The sequence below is a fragment of the Miniopterus schreibersii genome, assembly GCF_964146895.1.
Source record: "Miniopterus schreibersii genome assembly, chromosome: 5".
Taxonomy (NCBI): Eukaryota; Metazoa; Chordata; class Mammalia; order Chiroptera; family Miniopteridae; genus Miniopterus; species Miniopterus schreibersii.
The window spans coordinates 48,126,876-48,147,783 of record NC_138106.1 but is presented as its reverse complement, the minus strand read 5'-3'; the positions used below and the strand labels follow the sequence as shown (position 1 = coordinate 48,147,783).

Genomic DNA, 20,908 nt, shown 5'->3' with positions numbered 1-20,908 from the left:
ACTCAGTTGAATTTTTTTAAAAAAAATTTTAAATATGTCTTTATTAATTTCAGAGAGAGGAAGAGAGAAGGAGAGAGAGAGGTAGAAACACCAATGATGAGAGAGTCATTCATCAGCGGCCTCCCTCCCCACGGGGGATCAAGCCCGAAACCCAGGCATGTGCCCTAACAGGGAATCGAACTGTGATCCCCTGGGTCATAGGTTGATGCCCAGCCACTGAGCCATGCCAGCCGAGCTTGGTGTTTTTTTTTTAACATCCCTATAAAGTGCTCTGTGGCTTAAGTTAGATGAATCATGGCTGGTCTGACCCACTGTAGCATTCTGTCAGTTCTAAGGTTGTAAAATATTCAAGCTTTGAACATTTTAATTCTAGGCATTTAAAGAGCAGAGATAAACAGAAGCACCAGTCCTTTGGGGTTGGGGATTTATTCTACTTATCTTAAATCAGAGCCAATAGATCATACAGCTTTGAAAGTTCCTAAAACATGACTACTGTTTTGACAGAATAGCTTCAAACTAAATATTTTTTCCTCTAACACTGTTAATTTTTTTAAGTATTTAATGATCTGATCTAAAAACCCCAGACATTATTTAATAAGAGACTCTAAAAACTAAAGCACTTGACCCAGTGACTGGAATATATTAAATGCTCAAATATTTGCTAAATGAATGAAAAATATTATAAAACATATACAGTGCAGAGCAGTAGGATGTTCACCACAATAGGAAATTAGCATATTTACAGAATTTCAGGCCTATCAGAGAAATAAAACAATCAGCTGGTTGTGAGATAAAACTAATTTGGTGTCTGACAGTTTAATCAACAATGAACTGGGCCATTAAATTAACAAACTTAAGTGTTACAATTTCCTTTAAAGAAGAATGCAATCTACACTGTATTAATTAAACAGCCTAGGGATGCACCCAGTCATTCCATGCCAAGAGTATTTGCAAAGAGCTATAAAAATTGTGAAGCAACCTTTACAGCCTTTAAAGTATAAGTGTATTTAAAATTGCAGGAAGCAGCAATGTCGAATTAGATGACTTAGAAACTGTTGAAAAAACAGATTAGTGACCTAGGTGTTGCACAACAGTTCTCTTCTCCCTCTAAATGTAGCATGTTATTCAGACAACTTATTACAGCATGGTTAGCAACTAATTTTTTGGAGATAGTGAAACACCATCAAAAAACAAATTGCCTTTTTCTAATTTTTTCTTTAGTTAATGCAAAAAGTACAAGATACTATGAAATCTAATTTCTCTGAATTTGCTAGTAATCTGGCTTCAATCAATTAATATCTGGCATGGAGTTGTATCTGAGATTTAGAATTCAAGATGAGAATGAGGAAAATGTACCAAGTTGTGGAGGAGACACTGTTCCATGATGTGACTACTGTGGGACCTGAAAGCTGGACATGGGCCAGAACAGAGATTGCTTACCACAAATTCACCTAAAAGACGGTCTGAGTGTAATCCATGTTCATTCTGACAAATCAGCACTCCTCCCCTGCCTCTTACTAGGTGCTGGTTCCTGGAACAAGCCATTGTCCTAAGCACGTAAAATAATTTTCCGTACCTGGTAGCATTCACATACTAGTGCCTATGATATCCCCTCTTTACACTATATAATTCTTTGATGCCTGCTAAGAGGTGGGGGGAACCATTTCATCCTGTAGCTGCCCAAGATGCTCCTCGTATGTAAATTTCCCTTAATAATCTCTACTAATTACCATACTGTCGTAGTCAGCCTCTTTCTTCAGTCTTTCCCTGCCCTCTCCTCACAGAGGCAGATTTTCAATCCTGGGACCTTCCCCTAGGTCTGCATGTACTAACACAAGTTTCCAGGATACTCCCCTAATGTTAATATAGCAAAGACAAAGATCCTGAAATCAGAATTAACTCACAGCTCATGTCATGTTTAATTTTAATAGAAATTTTAATAACTATTAAATTTAATAGTTTTGAATCATATTCAAAAATTTTCAGAAGGTGACGTAAGACTAAGTCACAAGTGTACTGGCTGGTATTGCTCAGTGGTTAGAGCATCGGCCCATGGACTGAAGGGTTCCAGGTTCAGTTCTGGCTGGGGGCACGCACATTGGTTACAGCTTCAATCCCCCCCCCCTTTCAGTCAGGGCGTGTACGGGAGGCAACCAGTAGATGATTCTCTCTCACATCAATGTTTCTCTCTCTCTCTCTCTCTGTCCCTTCCTCTCTCTGTGAAAAGCAATGGAAAAAATATCCTCAGGTGAGGATTAAAAAAAAAAAGAGTAAGTCACAAGTTACAATACAGAGACTCACCATAGTGACACAGCATGAATAAAAAAATGGCATGGTGAGCTAATTTATAGATATATACCTATGATAATTTCATCAGGCTGACAACTACTGTACATACATATAAGAAATTTTAGAACCTCTGGAATGGTTGATATTAGAAATGGTAAATATTAGGGTAACAAATAATGAACATTGGACCATGTCAGAAAAATACTGAACACTGATGGAATTATGCAAGTACTACTAAACAAAATGACTAAAGACCAAATGATAAATTTATACCAAAGATAATTTTTCATTTTATAGTCACTATTTAAAAATGTCAGTACAGCCTGGCCAGGCGTGGCTCAGCGGTTGAGCGTCGACCTAGGATCCAGGCAATCTGGGTTCAATTCCCGGTCAGGGCACATGCCCGGGTTGCGGGCTGCAGCCGATCATTGACTCTCTCATCATTGATGTTTCTATCTCTCTATCCCTCTTCTTTCCTCTCTCTGAAATCAATAAAGATATATTAAAATTAATTAATTAATTAATTAATTAATTAATTAATTAATTAATATGTCAGTACAAACTGAGAAAATCCTCCTGAAAGTTAATGTAGTGCTCAAGTAAACTGATGAATAGTTATAAACCCTTTGAATTTCAAGGTCTAGAAGGCGATACCACTGAAGACACCACAAACAGAAATGTTGAGGCTGTTATGATTTAACCTTGCCAATACCAATACTTGGTGTGGTGGTGAACACCCAAGCAAGTTCACCTGGGGACAGGAAACAGTTACATGCTGGACAGCTACCATCCTCTTCTTCACATTTTCTTACACTTGTCACTCTTGCCCGATTACCCCTCCTCCTTACTTTAATCCATTTATGAACCAGGAAACTGGTTCATAAATAATGCTTACAAGTTCAAAAGTAATACTAGTCTAAAACCTAAAGCAAGGTATAGCAAAGCTGTATTTTATGTGAAGTTAGTACTAGAAAAAATAGTGTCTCAAAGACTAAAGCTCTTTAAAATGCTCCAAAATATCTTCAAAATGTCTACCAAAATGCTTCTGTCTCTTCAGCTTTCACTATGTAAATTTTTCATAATAAAAAAAACACGCTGGTTATTTTATCTAAATTTTCATTAAAAATATTCAACAGCAGAGTCATAAAGAGATATATGCACATCCATATTTACAGCAGTGCTATTCATGATAGCCAAACATCCATTGACCGATGAATGGCTAAACAAAATGTTTACACGTTCAGTGGAATATTATTCAGCCTTAAAAAGGAAAGAAATCCTGTCACATGCTACAACATGGATGAACCCTGAGGACATTATGACAAGTGAAAGAAACCAGTCACAAAAAGACAAATACTGTATTATTCCACTTATACAAAGTAACTACTATAGCAAATTCATTGAAACAGAAAGTAGAATGGCAGTTACCAGAGCTGATGGGAGGGGATGAAAGGGAGTTTCAGATTTGCAAGATGAAAAGTTTCTGGAGATCTGTTTCACCATAATGTGAATATACTTCACACTACTGAACTAACTGTACTCTCTCTCTTTTTCTTTTTTTTTTAAATCCTCACCCAAGGCTATTTTTTCCATTGCTTTCAGAGAGAGTGGAAGGGGGGAGAGAGAGAAAAACATCAATGTGAGACAGACACATTGATTGGTTGCCTCCCACACATGCACCAAGTGGGGCTGGGGATCGAGCCTGCAAAGGAAGTACGTGCCCTTGGCCAGAATCGAACCTGGGTCCCTTCAGTCCACCAGCAACGCTCTAACCACTTAACCAAACCAGCTAGGGAAGCATGGTCATTTTTTACTGTTTGAGATCATACCGGTTTTTGTTTTTCTTCCAACTTCTGTGCCTCCCCCTGACCTTTTTTAAAGTGAGAGCAAGAATGACACAGAGGGTATGGCATCTCTAACTAAGGAGTAAATCTAGTAACATACAAGTGTCAGCTATATATGAAACTCAAGTCCATACAACCCTGAAATGAGATATTTCCTTGGGCAGGACAGGAAGAACAGTTAGAAAGAATACATCCTTGTCCTCATATAGGTATAAACCTAGCTATAAATAAAAGTGTATGAGCCCTATAGAAAGAAACATAACCACAGTCTGAAAGACAGAATCAGATTAAAAGAATGACAATTTTTAATTTCACTAAAAGCTTTTAACCAATGTGTGATCCTGGAAGTAACATCTCACACTCAAAACTTAAGTTGATTCTTAAACAAAGTAGTTTCATATTTGTTTGTTTAGGACTGTTTCTTAGATTAGTTTTAGATTTACAACAAAATTAAGAGGAAGGTAACAGAGATTTCACACATACCCCCTCCACTCACACATGCATTCCCCATCTCCCATTATCAACATCCCTCACCAGAATGGTACATTTTTATCAGGGATGAACCTAAATTGATCACATTTCCCCTTCCTTAGAACTTCAAGATTAAGAATCACCAGTTTCCTCAAAAAGCTAAATATGGAATTATCATATGACCCAGAAATTCCACTCTTATGATATATGACCAAGAGAACTGAAAACATATGCTCATACAAAAACTTGTGTATGAATGTTCATAGCAGCATTAGTCATAATAGCCTAAAAGTGAAATCCTAAATGCCCAACAACTGATGAATGGATAAACAAAAAGTGGTATATCCATACTATGTACGGAATATTATTCAACCATCTGATACATGCTACAACACAGATGAGCCTTGAAAACATCATGCTAGGTGGAAAAAAACAGACACAAAGGCCTCATATTATATGATTTCATTTATATGAAATGTTCAGAATAGGCAAATTCATAGAGACAGAGAGTAGATTAGTGATTGCCAGGAGCTGAAAAGAGGGGTGAATGGGGAGTGACTGCTAATGGGTACCAGGTTTCTTTTGGGTGTGATGAAAATGTTCTGGAAGTAGAGTGGTGATGGCTGCACAACTTTGTGAAAATACTAAAAACCAGTGAATTGTACACTTTGAAAGGGTGAATTTATGGTATGCAAATACCATAAAAAATAAAAAGTTCATCTTCCCCTGCTGCATGCTTCACATCTTCTTTGTCAACATCATTCCAAACCTAAACTCTATGCATTCACATTAAAACTTAACAGTGCTTTCCCAACCACCTCCTTTTTTCTTCAGGTTCCTAATTTATATGTCATTTCTCAGGCTGGAAATTTTCAAATATCTCTAATTAATTTTTTTTCAGTTTCAACATCAGTCATTCACCAATGCCAGCACTTTCTATTAATAATAAAAATGGTTACCATTCTTAAATACATAATTCCTGACAGATACTATGCTACATGAGCTATAAGTATCTTTAACTTTCACAATAATCATGCATTTTACAGAGGAGGAAACTAAAGCTAATGAGGATTAAGTATTTTGTCCTTTAATCGCTCTCCCTTGAATCTATGTTTCACCTTTCAGCCACAGTGATCTTCCTACAACTAAATCTGATCCTGTTACTCTCCCACCTAAGCTCTTCCAAGGCTTCCTATAGTCATAAAGTCCAGGCTCCTTAACTTGGTATAAGATGCCCTTTAGGATCCCTCTTCTCTCACCACTCTTCATAACTTCTTTCAGTTCCTTGACCAGGCCAAGCTCTTTTCTCCTCTTGCCTCTGGACTTGGCACAGGGTTGCCTTATTCATTCCCTCAACAAATATGAATTAAGTGCCTGGCACTGTACGTGCTGTTTGTGGCAAAAACAGATATAGGACCTGCCCTCAAGGTACTTAAGGTCTAATGGAAGAAACAATAATAAACAAGTAATTACAGATAGTGATAAGTAAAACAAAAGGAAGAAGCATGCTGTATTATAGAACATTTAGAGTTAGGGGTCATGGAAAACTACGGAGTGTTTTAAATAGGCTGTTCTGGTAAGGTCTCAGGTGGTGACATACTCTGAAACTTGAAGATTAGGGAACCAGCCATGTGAAAAGCAAGTAAGAGGAAGGGGATGAGTGAAAGAGATGTTCCTGGAGACAAGAGCAGTGCCCAGACTAAGGAATGTGGATGATCTGGACAAGGGTCTGATAGTGAAGGAGGAAAAAGTTGACAGACTAGATGCAGAACTGACCTGACTTACAAAGAAGTCATCAGCTGAAAATGAGAAAGAGATGAAGAGAGTACATAGAAAGTTTAGGGAACTGTCACTGGAAAAAGAAAGTAGGCTCACCACAGAAACAGAGGATAAGAAGGATCTCAGGCTCATGCTGAGTGAATATTCAAGAGGTGGACCATTTTCATTTTACAGTGTCATCAATTTGTCCAGGACGTTTTCCAGGAAAGTTCAGCCATATAGGTGCAGGTGCAAAGAGGGCTAAAAATTGGGTTCATCCAGAGTATGGGTTTTTCCAGAAGAATTAAAGGCAGAGAGGGACAAGAGATAGTGTATTTTCAAGGGAGAGATCATAATGACAAACTATGACATGCACTCTCTCAATTGGATTAGGGGATACAAGATGGGTAGAATATGGAAGGATTGATGAGTTGGGGGTATAGATGAAGTTCAAGATTTTTCTCCTTGTGGTACACAAGCAGGAGACTGTGGTCACATAGAAAGCTATTATTTGTTTCTTCTGCTTGGAATGGTCATCTCCCCCTGCAGGCAAACATGACTTTGATCTCCAATCATATCCATCCTGTGCTTTCCTGCTGTCTTCCAACCACTCCCCATTACTACCACCTGAGTTTGTCACTATCTCATCCAACTATAAAGGCCCACCTCAAACTATTCCCACCTTGAAGCATTTGTTTTTCCCACTGGGATCTCTCCTGGTGACAGACCTCACCCAATGTGCACTTCTGATAGTATTCACATTACCACGTATATCAGTCATTCCTCTTCCTTTCTATCCCTCTTTACTCAGTTGGGAAAAGGCGCTGTTATAAACAATCGCTGGATCCTGTGGCAGTCCCCAGAACAGTACCAGGAATCCCACGCTCATGAGTTTCCAAACCTCACCTGTTCTTTAAAGCAGGATTCCATCGACACCAAACAAAAGCTCATAATCCCTGTTCACAAAGGTCCCAGATATCTCCATTTACCTCAAGGGTGGACTCCAATCTCACAAATTTAACTGTAATCCACTGTAACATTCAAAACGCCGTCTTGCATACAACAGCACTGGTAGGATGCGGGGACACAGGGCCTGTGTGAGGATCAAAAATCTGAATGGCACAAGTCGAGAAAAGCCACGCTCACTACAAAATAAGTAATTTTCCTCACAGCTTAATGCAGGGCCAGAGAGACCTGGGACAGAAGCTAGACCAAACAGGCCCGTGGGAGGTGCCAAGAGAATGAATCAGTTGGCACAGCCTGGCACCTACCTTCCTCCTCTCCAGTTCCACCTGCAGGGCCCGTTTCGGTGGTCGTCCCCGGGTCTGTCGCCATGGCTAGCACGACTCCAGCTCCGCCCGAAACCCAAAAGCGGAGTGGAGCGTGAGTGAGGTCGGAGGAGGGCCGAGATTTCTGCTCCAAGCAGCCACACGGAAAGGAGTCCGGCCGTTGCTACAGGGCACTTCCGGAAGCGCCGCTCACGTGAAGGTCACATGACGAGCGCTGGGCGGGGCCCCGCAGGTTTGTTTTGATTCCGCAGCTGTTGTAGCCACGTGGTCTCGGTTGTGGCTCCTTTTTCTTCCTTAGACTTTATCCTTTTTTCAATGTAGTCTTTTCTTGGCTTCGTTTCTGCTTCTCCTCGTTTTCTAGTCAGGCCCTTCCTTTCCGACTTGGCGCTTTCCTCTACCCAAGTGTATTGGAGTTTTAGGGGATGTTTGCTTTTTTGGTGGGGCTCGGAGCAGTGGAATGTGGCCCTGCATTCGTTTACTCTGTTGCCGCTCTCACCAGCCTTGGATACAAGGAGATCTCACGCTTCTCTTCCTTTCTCTTCCCACCTCTTTTGCCCTTCTGGCAGCAACAAGACTCCATTTGATTTTCGTGGCTGCCGGGGAATATGAACCTCGATCAGATGCCCTTTAATTGTGTTCCCCGTGACTCATTTCCCCACCCAGACAAGCCAGATCGCTTAGGTTTTCAAGGGCACTGCCCGGCAGCTGTCAGGCTTATGGGTTTGTATATCAAAATAAACAACCGGCAGCTTGATGGAGAGATCAACAACCCCCACCCTTCTCGTTTACTCTTCGTTGGGTCAAAATTATAACTGGGGATGGATCTAGGTCATTTGGGGCCAAATCTTTCCAGTGTTTTGCTTTTTTATCCTCACCTGAGGATATATATTTTTTATGATTGATGAGAGAGAGAGGGAGGGAGAGAGAGAGAGAAACATGATGTAAGAAACATCCATGGGTTGCCTCCCGTAGGCGCCCAGACTGGGGACTGAATCCGCAACCTAGTTATGTGCCCTGACCAGAATCGAACCCTCAGCCTTTTGGTGTATGGGGAGAACCCTCCAATCAACTGAGCAACCCGGCCAAGGCATAAAGCTTCCAGTTTAATTAACATACCTTTATTGATCACCTATTAGTGACAGGAAAAAGTAGAAACATATTTAGCTATATGAATAAAACTGGCTAGTTTATAATCTCATTGGATATGTAATACTAGGCAGTACTTACCGTACATAAAAAATGATTTTCAAGCTGCAACATTTGAGTCCCTACTACACCTCAATCTTATCCTACCTCCCCCTATGATTTCTGAAGCTTAAAAAAACAACAAAAAAATAAAAAAGAAGCCCAATATAGAAGCAAGCATTAGCTTAAGTGACCAGAGGTCACCAAGTTGTTTACCAGGCACATGATGTAAAACTTGGGACACTTCCTCCAGCAACCCGGGTTCTCTGCCCAACCTCCTCTCCCACAGCCTCTCTGGGAGTTTCCTTTTCCCCAGGCTCAGCCGCGCTCGTCCCTGCCTTTCCAATTCCTCCAGGTCCTGCTTCTGGAACGCCGGCTCCACTCCGTCTCTCGCCACCCGGGGGGTGGGGGGCGTCCTGCTCTGGCACCCCAGCCTCCACCCGGTCGGCCACACCTGTCACCCCTCCCAGCCTGGGAACCGCTCGCGCCGCGCAGGCGCACCAGGCGCGGCCGGGAGGCCGAGGGCGTCCGAAGCAGCTTCTGCCTCCGCCTCTTCCCGCCGCAGCTGCGAGGGACTAGTCGGTGGCCGCTCCGACCGCGCCGGGCAGGGGCCCCGCGGGCCGCGCGTCGCCATGGGCTCCGGCTGGAGCACTGAGGAGGAGCGGCAGCCGCTGCTGGGGCCCGCGCCGGGGCCCGCCTGGAGAAGCCGGGAGACGGCGGCGGCGCTGCCCGCGGCGGCCCCGGGGCCCGGCCGGGTGTACGGGCGCCGCTGGCTGGTGCTCCTGCTTTTCTCGCTGCTGGGGTTCGCGCAGGGCCTGGTCTGGAACACCTGGGGCCCCATCCAGAACTCGGCGCGGCAGGCCTATGGCTTCTCCAGCTGGGACATCGCGCTGCTCGTGCTGTGGGGGCCCATCGGCTTCCTGCCCTGCTTCGCCTTCATGTGGCTCCTGGACAAGAGAGGTGAGGGGTTCCGGGGGCGCCAGCCGGCGCTGTCACTCCGGGGGTTTCGTCTCAGACGTGGTGAGAAGTGACGGGAGGGTTGCTGGCATCCCATTCCTGACTAGGAACCCACTGTGCCCAAAGCAGCAAATACGGGAAGGCTTCTTTGCAGCTATTATGTCTTTATCAAGGCCCATTATGCAACAGCAGGGATTAAGCGTTCTCTTAATGTGCACGCTTTTGCAAATTGTGGGCCTCAGAGCATTGCGTGTTATGTATGCTTTGTACACATCACGAAATGCTGGATGCTTTGACTTCGTAGGGATTTGGGAATGTTGAGGGTGAAAGGTCAGAAAATAGACGGGTGATGCCCAGATACAAGGAAGTAATGAGTTGGCTTTGCCTAAGAGATGACTCCAGCCCAGGAAGAGCTGTTGGGAAACTGGGATAGGACTCTGGTTTCTGGGAAAAGATGCACAGCAGCTTTAAAGTGTGTGAATGTCACCAGGTGGCTGTGTCAGTTGAGATGTATAGTTCTCAGATAAAACTTGCAGATGAATGAGACTCTCCCTACTCTCTCTTCACAGAAGAATATTGTGGTCAGATAATCTCTCTTCACCACTTCCAGTGTGATTCTTTGAGGAGGAAAAGAAGATCATAGAATTGAATGATAAGGCATTGAATTATACCGCACAATTATGGGTAAATGATTCACGATAGATGTGATATAGCTGCTGAAAGAGGGAGGATGATTTTAGGCCGAGAAGCATAGTGTCTAAACCAAGAAGAGAAATAATTTGATGGGCTCTACTCCAGTGTACAGTTCTGAGCATTGATTTTAAAAAGGCTATTGACATACTGGAATACTTTAAAAGTTATGTGGCAAGAAGAATAAAGAATATAAAAAACATAAAGTGTAACATGAAGGGAACTGGATGTGTCAAGCTTCAAAAAGAAACGAGGCAGAGTATGAAATATGTGGAGATCAAGTAAAAGAGGAATTAGACTTAGTGTGTGTGGTTCTGGAAGGAGGCACTAAACTGAGTGAAGTTACAAAGGGAGAAGCCACACAAGAAAGAACCTTCTAACAATGAAAGGCGCCCAAGATGTGTCTTGGTTGGTGTGGAACTTCCAGATAGAGCCGGTACTTATGCAGAGGATGTGCATTAGGTGCTGCAGTAGGGTTTCTTGTACTCAGTGGAGGTTTTCTTTGTTTGGGTTTTTTGTGTGTGTTTGCTTTTAAAATAAATTGTAGACTTTATTTAGACTTCACTAGTTTTTCCACGAATGTCTCCCTGCCCCACCCAACCCCTGTTCCAAGGATTCAGTGAAGGGTCCCAAATTGTGTTTAGTTGTTATTTCTCCTTAACCTCCTCCAACCTGTGACAATTCCTCAATCATTTCTTACAAGGTTGGCTAAATTTAGAGGGAAATGCTATTTTGTTGTTTCTTTTTATTTATCTTTGTATCAAGAGCATTTTTCAATATTATTCGCTAAGTTTAGCCAACCTTGTGTTTATGGTGGAGAAATGTTAATTTTCACCCTTATTGTTATAAATCTATCTGCTCTCTCTGGCCAGATAAATTAGGGACTACCTATTTGCTTCATAAAATAAGTTACTTTAAGAATTATTTTAGAGTTCCCCTGAACGTACAGTGAATTAAAGTCTATGTTTTCAGTTGGTTGAAGCAATAAAAAATAAATTTAAAAATTTTAGGAAGTGGTTTTCCCTTTCTGTAGGAGAAAGCTAAAAGAATTTTATATGTCAGTTGCCCTACTGCAGATATTCTACCTGCATACATAGAAAGTGAGTTCCTGTTATCCTGAAGTTCCAAAGTTTCTTTTTTCCTAGAAGGTAGAGGTAGTTGTCTGCTCTTCCTACTGCCAAGGGTCACAGCCAACTTAGCTTAGAAGACTGTTTATCTTCCTGAGACTGGTTTTGTACTCCTTCACCCCTTTTTATTTTCCAGCAAGGAGATAAAAAGGATAGTTAGTGAGATAATAGGAGAACCAAAAGCTAGTGTGCCCTGGAACCAAATGAAGAAAGTTTCAAGAAGAGATAGCACCTAAATGTGTGCTCAGCTCTGGGGAGATAACCCTCACAGAGTCTACATTCTAGTGAGACAACCCAGACGGCAAACAATAAAATTAAATCTTTACTATGTCAAAAGGTGAAAAGTGCTTTGGAGAAAATAAAATGAGGCAAGAGAGAAAGGGGATGTGATCGGATAATACTCTGTATAGAGTGTCAGGGAAGGCCTTGTTGATAAGGTGTGTCTGAGCAAAGACCTGAGGTTAAAAAGAAGCTTGACTTGTCAGTTCTGGACAAAACTGTTTTGGGAAAAGACAGAGGTCCTAAACTTGCTTGGTGTATCCAAGAGCAATGAGGCCTGTGTGGCTGGAGTTGAGCCATGAGGGAAACAACAGTAGGAGGTGAGGTCAGAGGTAGTGGGAAGCTGAATCATTCAGGGCCTCACAGACCACTTTAAGGACATTGACCATGGAGGAATGAGGAAGGGTCTCTCCATTGGAAGGCTTTGAACAGAAGAGTAAAATGATGACTCTGCTGTTGTCTTGAGAACAAGAGCCAGAGAAGGGAGACCCATTAGGCTAGTGGAATAACACAGATGGGGCTGATGGTGACTTCCAACCAGGGTGATAGCAGTGGAGAATTTGAGAAGTGGTGAGACTCCAGATATATGTTGAAAGTAGATTCACCAGTATTTGTTGATGGATTGGAGTTGAGGTGTAATGAAAGGAAAGGAGTCTGAGATGTTTCTCAATTTTTTAACATTAGTAAATAGGAGAATCAAGCTACAGTTTACTGACATGTAGAAGATTGTGGAAGGAGCAATTTGAGGGCAAATGGCATGAAGATCAGGGGTTTGAAATGCCTATTAGATATCCAAGTAGACAGGTTAAACTGTCAGTTGGATTTACAAATTTGGAGTGCAAGGGAGAGGCCTGAGCACTAAATTTGGGATTTGTCAATCTGTAATGGTATTCGGAGTCTTGATGCTGAGTGAGATCACCTGTGGAGATGGGTGTTGCTTCAGAACGGACTGAACCTGGGGGCATTCCAGCACTTAGGGGTTGCAGTGATAAGGAAGAACCAGCTAGTGCTGACTAACAATAGAGCCTTGGATTTAGCAATGTGGAGCTCTTTGGTGTCCTTTAAAAAAGGAATGGTGGGGGTGAGTTCAAAATAAATTGCAAGGGGAAAAATTGGAGAAAATGAGTGTTGATATTTCTTTCAAGTAGTTATACTGTAAAGGGCAGTAGAGAAGTGGAGCAGTAGCCAGAGGGATTGTGGCCACTGAGAAGGTATTCTTAAAGATAGATATTAAAGCATATCTCTGTAATGAAGTATCCTAAGAGATCCAGTAGAATGGGGGAAATTGACAATGCTTGAGGGAGAGGGAAGAACTGCTATAGCCATATGGTTGAGTAGGCAGGAGATGCAGTCCTCCAGAGCACAAGTAGACGGGTTGGCCTTAGGTAGAAGCGTTGACAGCTAATTCTCCAATAGTAACAAGAGACGAGACGAGACGAGACGAGAAGAGGAGTGTATAGATAGAGATACATATGGGGAGCTTGTGGAAGTTATCTTTGCTTATAGTTCTCAGAAAATAGGAAACAAAATGATCACCTGACAAGTAAGCACAGGGGAACAGTTATGGGAGGAGTGAAAAGAGAGGATAAGTTATGAAACTTTTTCCTAGCAAAGAGGAGAACACACTAGGAAATTATGGTTATGTGTCTTTTGACTACGGGGATACCTGATGAGAAATGCTTCGTTGGGCGATTTCATCATTGAGTGAACATCATAGAGTGCACTTACACTAAACTAGATGATCTAGCCTACAACACACCTAGGCTATACGGTATAGCCTATTTTCCTAGACTACAAGCCTGTACAGGTTGTTATGGTACAAAATAACATGAGATTAAATCAAGTACAAGTGAAAATGATGCAATCAAGAGTAGTGATAAACTCATATGTATGAGGCTACTACCGTGTAACGTGGATACTGTTTTACAGCAAACTTTTTTTTTATAAGTAGAAAGAGTACACTCTAACAATAAAAAGTACAGTGTAGTAAATACATAAACCAGTAACATAGTTGTTTTTTTATCAAGTATTATGTACTGTACATAATTGTATGTGCTATACATTTATATGGCTGGCAGTACAGTGATTCTTTTACATCAGCGTCAACACAAACACGTGAGTAATGCTGTGTTACAACGTTACAACAGCTATGACATAACTAGGAGGTAGCAAATTTTCAGTTCTATTATAATCTTATGGGACCGCTGTTCTTTATATATGTCCATCATTGTCCGAAATGCCATAATGTGGCTCATGATGTATATGTAGTAGGATTGTTGGACACTAAAGGCCTGCTTTAAATTATTGGTCATTAATTTCAAGAGAGACCAATCAGCATGGGTGTGTGTTCCTCCAGCCTGTTCTGTCGGGCAAGCACAGGGATGGGCAGAGTTGGCAAAGAGAGATTTAACCACAGTTGCAGTTTACCAGGTGAGTCGGACTAAGAAAGTGCCGGCAAAGAGTTGAGGGTTATGTAGAGAGTGATAGAACAATGGACTGTGGCATCTAAACTGGGTAAAGGAGAAAAGACAAGACATGAGATGGATGAGAATTCCCAACTGGATGAGGATTTAAAGTACTAGAGGGAATGAGTGGGAAAGAAAGGAGGTTATGGTTAAAGAGCAGAGTGCTTAAAATCGCAATTATGTCATGGATGCAATTATGGTAAACCTAAGGTCAGAGTGTAACCAAGAGGGTGGAGGACTACGGTGGGGTAGAGGGCATGACTGTGGAATAAGAAGCCAGGGAACTGAGACGCCAGGATATTGAAATTATCATCTAGTAGATATTGAAATCACCAGATTTATGAAAGAAGTGGTGTCCTAAGGAACAATAATGAGCCAATTCATTTTCAAGTAGTGAAGGTGAATGACCTGGAGGCAGGTATGTGGTGGTCCGTAGACAATTGCAGCCAGGAGTGGTGAGTATTACCGTCAGATAAAATTAAATCAAAGGCTGTTCTGGCCATGATGGAGTAGTAGGAACTGGATTCATCCTTCCTCCTTAAACAACTAAAAACAAAAAACAAAATCAAAGTATATGAAACAGTGGTTTTTAGACTTTGGACATCAGGTAGAGCAGGAAAGTGATTCCTATGATTGCTTCAGCTTACTACCTGGAGAGGATTTCCAAGCAGCTGAAGAGATGGCAAGCCCAAACAGAGCCCTGCAGTTTTCTTTTCTTTTCTTTTCTTTTCTTTTCTTTTCTTTTCTTTTCTTTTCTTTTCTTTTCTTTTCTTTTCTTTTCTTTTCTTTTCTTTTCTTTTCTTTTCCTTTCCTTTCCTTTCCTTTCCTTTCCTTTCCTTTCCTTTCCTTTCCTTTCCTTTCCTTTCCTTTCCTTTCCTTTTTCTTTCTTTCTTTCTTTTTTGGTATATGTTTTTATTGATTTCAGAGAGAGGAAGGGAGAGGGAGAGAGAGGTAGAAACATCAATGATGAAAGAGAGTCATTGATCGGCTGCCTCCTGCACACTCACTACTGGGCCTTGAGCCTGCAGCTTGGGCATTTGCCCTGACTGGGAATCGAACCATGACCGCCTGATTCATAGGTCCATGCTCAACCACTGAGCCATGCCAGTTGGGCTATAGTTTTCTTAAGTTGAGGAGACAATTGAGAATTCAAAGAGGCAAACATAGCTGGAATTTTTAGGGTAGACTACCAGAGAGGGAGAAAGCTTCACAGAGAGCAAGGTCTAGATCTACAGGGAGTTCCTCTTGAGTCTTCAGCTTTGCACTGATCAGTGGATACATGTAAGGAAATTATGCAAGTCTGGAGAAAGGACCACCAAAAAGGAACAGTCAGAACAATTCCCAAAGTTTATACAAGGCTGGGAATAGTTCACTTTCCCAACAGCCAAAATGGAAAAACCTCATAATGCATAGGAGGTTGGGTTGAATACTCAGAAGGGCATTGTCTCAGTAGTAAAGACAGATGATCCCAAGACTAAAGGATGTTCTGGTTCCAAGTAAAGCTTAAAAGAACTCCTTGAAACGATCAAAGGTAACTTAACTGTATCTCAGAACATTGTTCAAATATATTTAAAGGAGTGAGAAAAAAAATCTATCACCAAAGAAGGTAAAATTCAGAATGCTTGACATCCAAATCAGAAATTATCAAGCATGCAAAGAAGCAGGAAAATCCAACTCATAAAGAGGAGAAAAAGCAATCAATGGAAACAGACCCAGAAATGTCACAGATGATAGAATCAGGTACATCAAAACAACTAGTCTAAATATACTACATATGTTCAAGAAGATAGAAGAAAGCAAGGAGAGACACAGGGAAAAAAAAGACCAACATTAGACTTCTAGAGATGAAAATATAATCTATGTCTGAGACCAAAAAAATATATTGGACAGGATTTAATAGCAGATTAGATGTTTCAGAAGAAAAGGTAAGTGAACTTGAAGACATAGCAATAAGTACTATCCAAAATGGATAAAAGGCTAAAAACAAACAAAACCCCTCACAAGCATCAGTGAGCTGCCAGACAGTTTTAAGTAGCCTACTTACTATACCTGTAATTAGAATCCCAGAAGGAGAAGAGAGAGGTAATGGGAGAGGGTATGGAGTAAGATGAGGTGGGGGGGAAATGAAGAAATAATGGCAGAAATATTACCAAATTTGTTATCCACAAATCTAAGAAATTCAAGAATTCCAGCAGAAGAAAAATGAAGAAAACTATACTGACACACATCATAATCATATTGCTTAAAACCAGACAAAAATCTTAAAAACATTGAGAAAAAAGAGACTGGGGAGCTTCAGGGAGGAGAGAGTCACAATGAGCTACAAGTGGCTGGAGAAGCAGTGTCCTCAGGGGAGAGGTTTCAGTGGGAGTAAGAAGGTGAAGAGAATATTTAGAAAAGAGCTTGAGAATATAGGAATTCCACTGATTCGCTGATTCTGAGTACCTCAGAAGGCAGGCACAGTGGCAAGGTTTCAGAAGTTGGGGAGGTGGCAGAGGTGAGGTTAGATTAGGGGATATATGAAGCCATACTGGGATATGGCTTGGATTCCATCATGGGATCTCTCTTGACTGATGTAAACAGGGAAAACAGGCACAGTATGATCAGTCCTGATGGTCTCCAAGGCAGATTGTGCTGGCACGGCTCTGACTGTTGTGGATAGGGAGAGTGGAGGTCTTGCCAGGAGCAAGCAGAGTTTGCATCCAGTCCAGCTGATAGAATTGTGGAGCCTGGAAAGGGTAGTCTTACCTGATAAACTTCAGGGCCATAACTGATTTCCCATGCATCCGCTATGGATGTGTGTATGCATGTGTGTGTGCGCGCACATGTGCGCAATCCCAGTCAACTTTGCATCCTGATTTTTTTAGGCACCTGTTGTAGAGACTCCGTTCCTCTACAAAACAGGTTCCCAGTAAAAAAGGAGTTATCTCCTTCATTGGAAGGAAGCTTCCTTCAGTATCTGGATTCCATATTTGAATAGAATTGATTTTTATTTTCAGTCATGTTTGGTTTTCCAAAATTGTTCTAATACCTTTTACCAAATGGTTTTTGCACTCACATCCTAGTACTGTAATCACTTGGGATCTATTTATATAAAGGTCTTAGATGTCTCTTAAGCCTATATTCCTGGGGTTCTCTTACCTCTCCTTCCCAGTCAGTTGATATATTTTTGATTACATGCAGTTATAGAGTCCTGCCTCTATAGATTTGAATGAGATAAAGAAAGCATTCTATTCAAAATTGAGCATCAGCTAGGGTGGATTAAGTAATACTTAGCAACAATTAAAAATAAACAAGAAAGCCAGAAGCTATACCTGTGAGGTTGCTTTAATAATCAGCTTTTCACAACTCTTGATTCTTAAATGTTTGTATTAGCTGTTATATTGTCATTTGTTTGATAAAAAGCATAACTGAGTAGAAAAATGTGCTAGCCTTGAGCAGTAGTAATAGGAAACCTGGTTATTTGGACCAAATTGCCATTACCAATGCCCCACTGCTCACTTGGTGGCTGCTTACCTTAATTACAAACCAAATATTTAGGAAAAAATAAATAGCATGTAGAATGTAAACCTTATAGTCCCAAATCTGTAAAATGTTATTCAGTATCTCATGGGGCACCCAGTATAACCTTATCCAAGCAACATTTTGAAAGTTTAGGATATTTATGATCATAAATATACTTTCTATTAATTGTACTCTATTTCCTATGACTATAATATGTTGTGTTTTGTTTTTTTTTAAAAAAAGTTTTTACTGATTTTATAGAGAGAGAAAGGGAGAGGGAGAGATACATCAATGTGATGTTTAACATCAATCAGCTGACTCCTGCACACCCCCTGCTGGGGATTGAGCCTGCAAACCTGGCATGTGCCCTGACCAGGAATCTAACCAGTGACCTTTTGATGCAAAGGACAGTGCTCAGCCAACTGAGCCACACTGGCCAGGGCTATAATGTGGTTTTAAAATCTGTGTTCTGTTAGTAGAAACAGTGAATGAGCAGTATGTATGCATTACTTGTTACCGAGAAGCACAATTTTCTGTGCTATTCCTTCTGCCAAATTGTATTAATCATATTCAGATCATATATGAATATTATTAAGTTAACTCAGTTCATATCACAAATTATCCTCAATGTAGTATCCACTTATACCTGATTTGGATCTCAAGTTTATTTTCCTCACTATGTTTAATCTGAATAATTACAGTTTTTTGACTTTCAGTTTCCTTCAAGTAGAGAAGCCCTTTGAAAACCAAATGTTTAACCATCTCCCCTTTGCGAATAAAAGAGAAAGGTCTGAAAAAAAGAGAAAATTTTGCATTAAACAGTTTGTCTACTCACTGTGAAATGGTTTCAAAGAGTTGTTGAGTTTGGGAGAAACTGGAAGAACTGTTGCCACCTCTGACACATACTCAATATGAGCCCCCCCGTGATGGGGCTGCTGCACACAGGAAGGCCATTATTAGTTTAGCAGTAACAGAAGTGCAGCTTTCCAATAGTAGGAAGTATAGTCCCATTGTATTACTTTGCCATAGCTAGATTATTGTGTCTATTTTTGGTTACCTTGTTTTTATATTCTCTCTTACCCTATTATGCATGTGACTGACCAGTGGCAAACATTTTAAAAATAACTTATCCTATTGGGATACCGAGGGGAAAATGACCTGACCCAAATTGTTCTAAAGTCCTAAGCCATGCTTTTTTTAAAAAAAAAAAAAAAAAGTAACATCTTTCTATAAGTTGAAAGCCATCTGATAAATAAAAAGATCATTATTGTGTTAATAATCAAAGGATTCCAAAGACCACCTCCTATGACCCTATATAACAAGCATTAACTTATCTTGATTATTATATAAAATGCATAATTGCCCAGTTGCCATTTTTGGAGAAAATTTAAAGCAGTAATGTATCACATTTAAAAACATTTTAGGAGAAGTTTAGAATTTTTACAGCTTGCATTTGAAAATTAGAAATTTTATATTTGAGACATAAAACTAAAAACCTAGTCCTTTAAAATTATTTTCTATATTTTTAGTGTTACATATGAACAAAACATTCTAGCCATTTATTTTAAAAATCTAGAGCTAATGGAACTTCTTCCTCTATCCTTGATGTGATCATTTAAGTTTCCTATTAAAGTTATAATGATTTCATTTTCAGCATGTAGAGGTCTTTTTTCCATGTTGGGAGTTATAGGGAAAAGCTATAATATTAGGATATAATATCAGTATGCTTGAGTAAAAGAAACTTTGTTCTTAACATTGGACTTACATGAAGAGAAAATAGAAAATAATCCAGATGTTTTTGGTTTTTTTTTAGGTCTTCGGATAACTGTACTTCTGACATCCTTCCTTATGGTATTGGGAACTGGTCTAAGATGCATACCTGTATCAGACTTAGTGCTTAAAAGAAGGTAACTCGTATAAATAACTTAAAATTCTTTTCCACATTTTTTCTTTTGTTATGAGTATGTTTGCTTATAAACTTTCAGTAAACAGTTCTATTTTTAAGATGATCAGTAGAGGGTCATATTTATTGTAGCATTTATTTTTCCCCCTATATAATGATTAATTCAGTGGACATTTATTAGTTGTCATATGGAATATACTATACTGGTTAGTTATATAAATAAAAAGAAAACAAGTTCATCTTCATGCTATCCAGGAGCTATGATAACCACAGGAAAACAATAGTTTAACATAAGGAAGAATACTGTAGTTAATGCCACAGAAGAGGTTACAGTTGCCCTGAGAGACTGAGAGAAGTTCTGCTTGAGGTTATCAAAAAGAAGAGTTCGTGAAGGAGGTGATAATTAAACTAGGCATTGAAGGATTAATAGAATTCTGATAGCTATAGTCAGGGGAAGGATATTCTGGGATAGAGGAATAGCAGGAACAAAGGCATGGAGGCAGGTAAGCATAGGCCTCTTCTGAACTGTCTAGGTAGTTTCATTTCTGCAACTGGGGTCCATAAGAAGATTTAAAAATTTTTTTTTTCTTTTGGTTATACTATTAAGAATTATTTTATCAGTTATAATCTGTAATTAAAAGATATTTTTATTGACCAGACCATCAATTTCTTAAATTAGTGTTTCTCAAAAGGGTTCCTTAGATGATTCTCTTTCTCCCCTTCCCTCCCCCCTTCCACTCTCTCTAAAAATCAGTGGAGCCCAGCTGGGCATGGCTCTGTGGTTGAGCATCAACCTAGGATCCAGGTGATTGGGGTTCAATTCCCGGTCAGGGCACATGCCCGGGTTGCCGTCTCGATCAATGACTCTCTCATCATTGATGTTTCTATCTCTCTCTCTCCCTCTCCTTTCATCTCTCTGAAATCAATAAAGATCTATTTTTTTAAAAAATCAATGGAAAAAATATCCTCAGGTAGAGATTAAGAAAAATAAAAAAATAAAATGCCTATTAATTTTTTTGTTAGCTTTTCTCCTGTTTTGGGCCATCCATTCTATTACTTCTCTCTAGTCTTATATCCGTCCCTTCATATACTTTCCAGATATAAAATTCAAGGAATAATAAAGGGTTGATTCTCTGTGTTGGTGGAG

The 20,908-nt window shown here is 40.4% G+C and overlaps 2 protein-coding genes across 6 annotated transcripts in view; one reads left to right on the top strand and one right to left on the bottom strand.

Annotated features, from left to right (window-relative positions):
- The window catches only part of HSPBAP1 (HSPB1 associated protein 1), a 40,681-nt gene extending 31,317 nt beyond the window's left edge, over window positions 1-9,364 (bottom strand). Inside the window, exons 1-3 of one of the 5 annotated variants that reach the window (XM_081138335.1) lie at window positions 8,879-9,327; window positions 7,634-8,244; window positions 7,352-7,455 (exon numbers count right to left, since the gene is read on the bottom strand). Coding sequence is in view for 3 of the 5 variants with exons in the window: in XM_081138334.1 (XP_080994460.1) it covers window positions 7,634-7,697 (64 nt within the window). In the remaining 2 variants the exon portion in view is untranslated. Of the gene's footprint in view, window positions 1-7,351; window positions 7,456-7,633; window positions 8,245-8,878 lie in introns of those variants that run through there. The other 4 variants (XM_081138334.1, XM_081138333.1, XM_081138337.1 and 1 more) reach the window with 4 other exon arrangements.
- A 104-nt stretch (window positions 9,365-9,468) lies between these two features.
- SLC49A4 (solute carrier family 49 member 4) overlaps window positions 9,469-20,908 on the top strand; it is a gene marked incomplete at its 5' end in the record, with an annotated part of 54,177 nt that continues 42,737 nt past the window's right edge. The window contains 2 exons of the mRNA XM_081138338.1: window positions 9,469-9,796; window positions 19,672-19,765. Of these exons, the coding sequence (XP_080994464.1) occupies window positions 9,469-9,796; window positions 19,672-19,765 (422 nt within the window). The remainder of the gene's footprint in view (window positions 9,797-19,671; window positions 19,766-20,908) is intronic.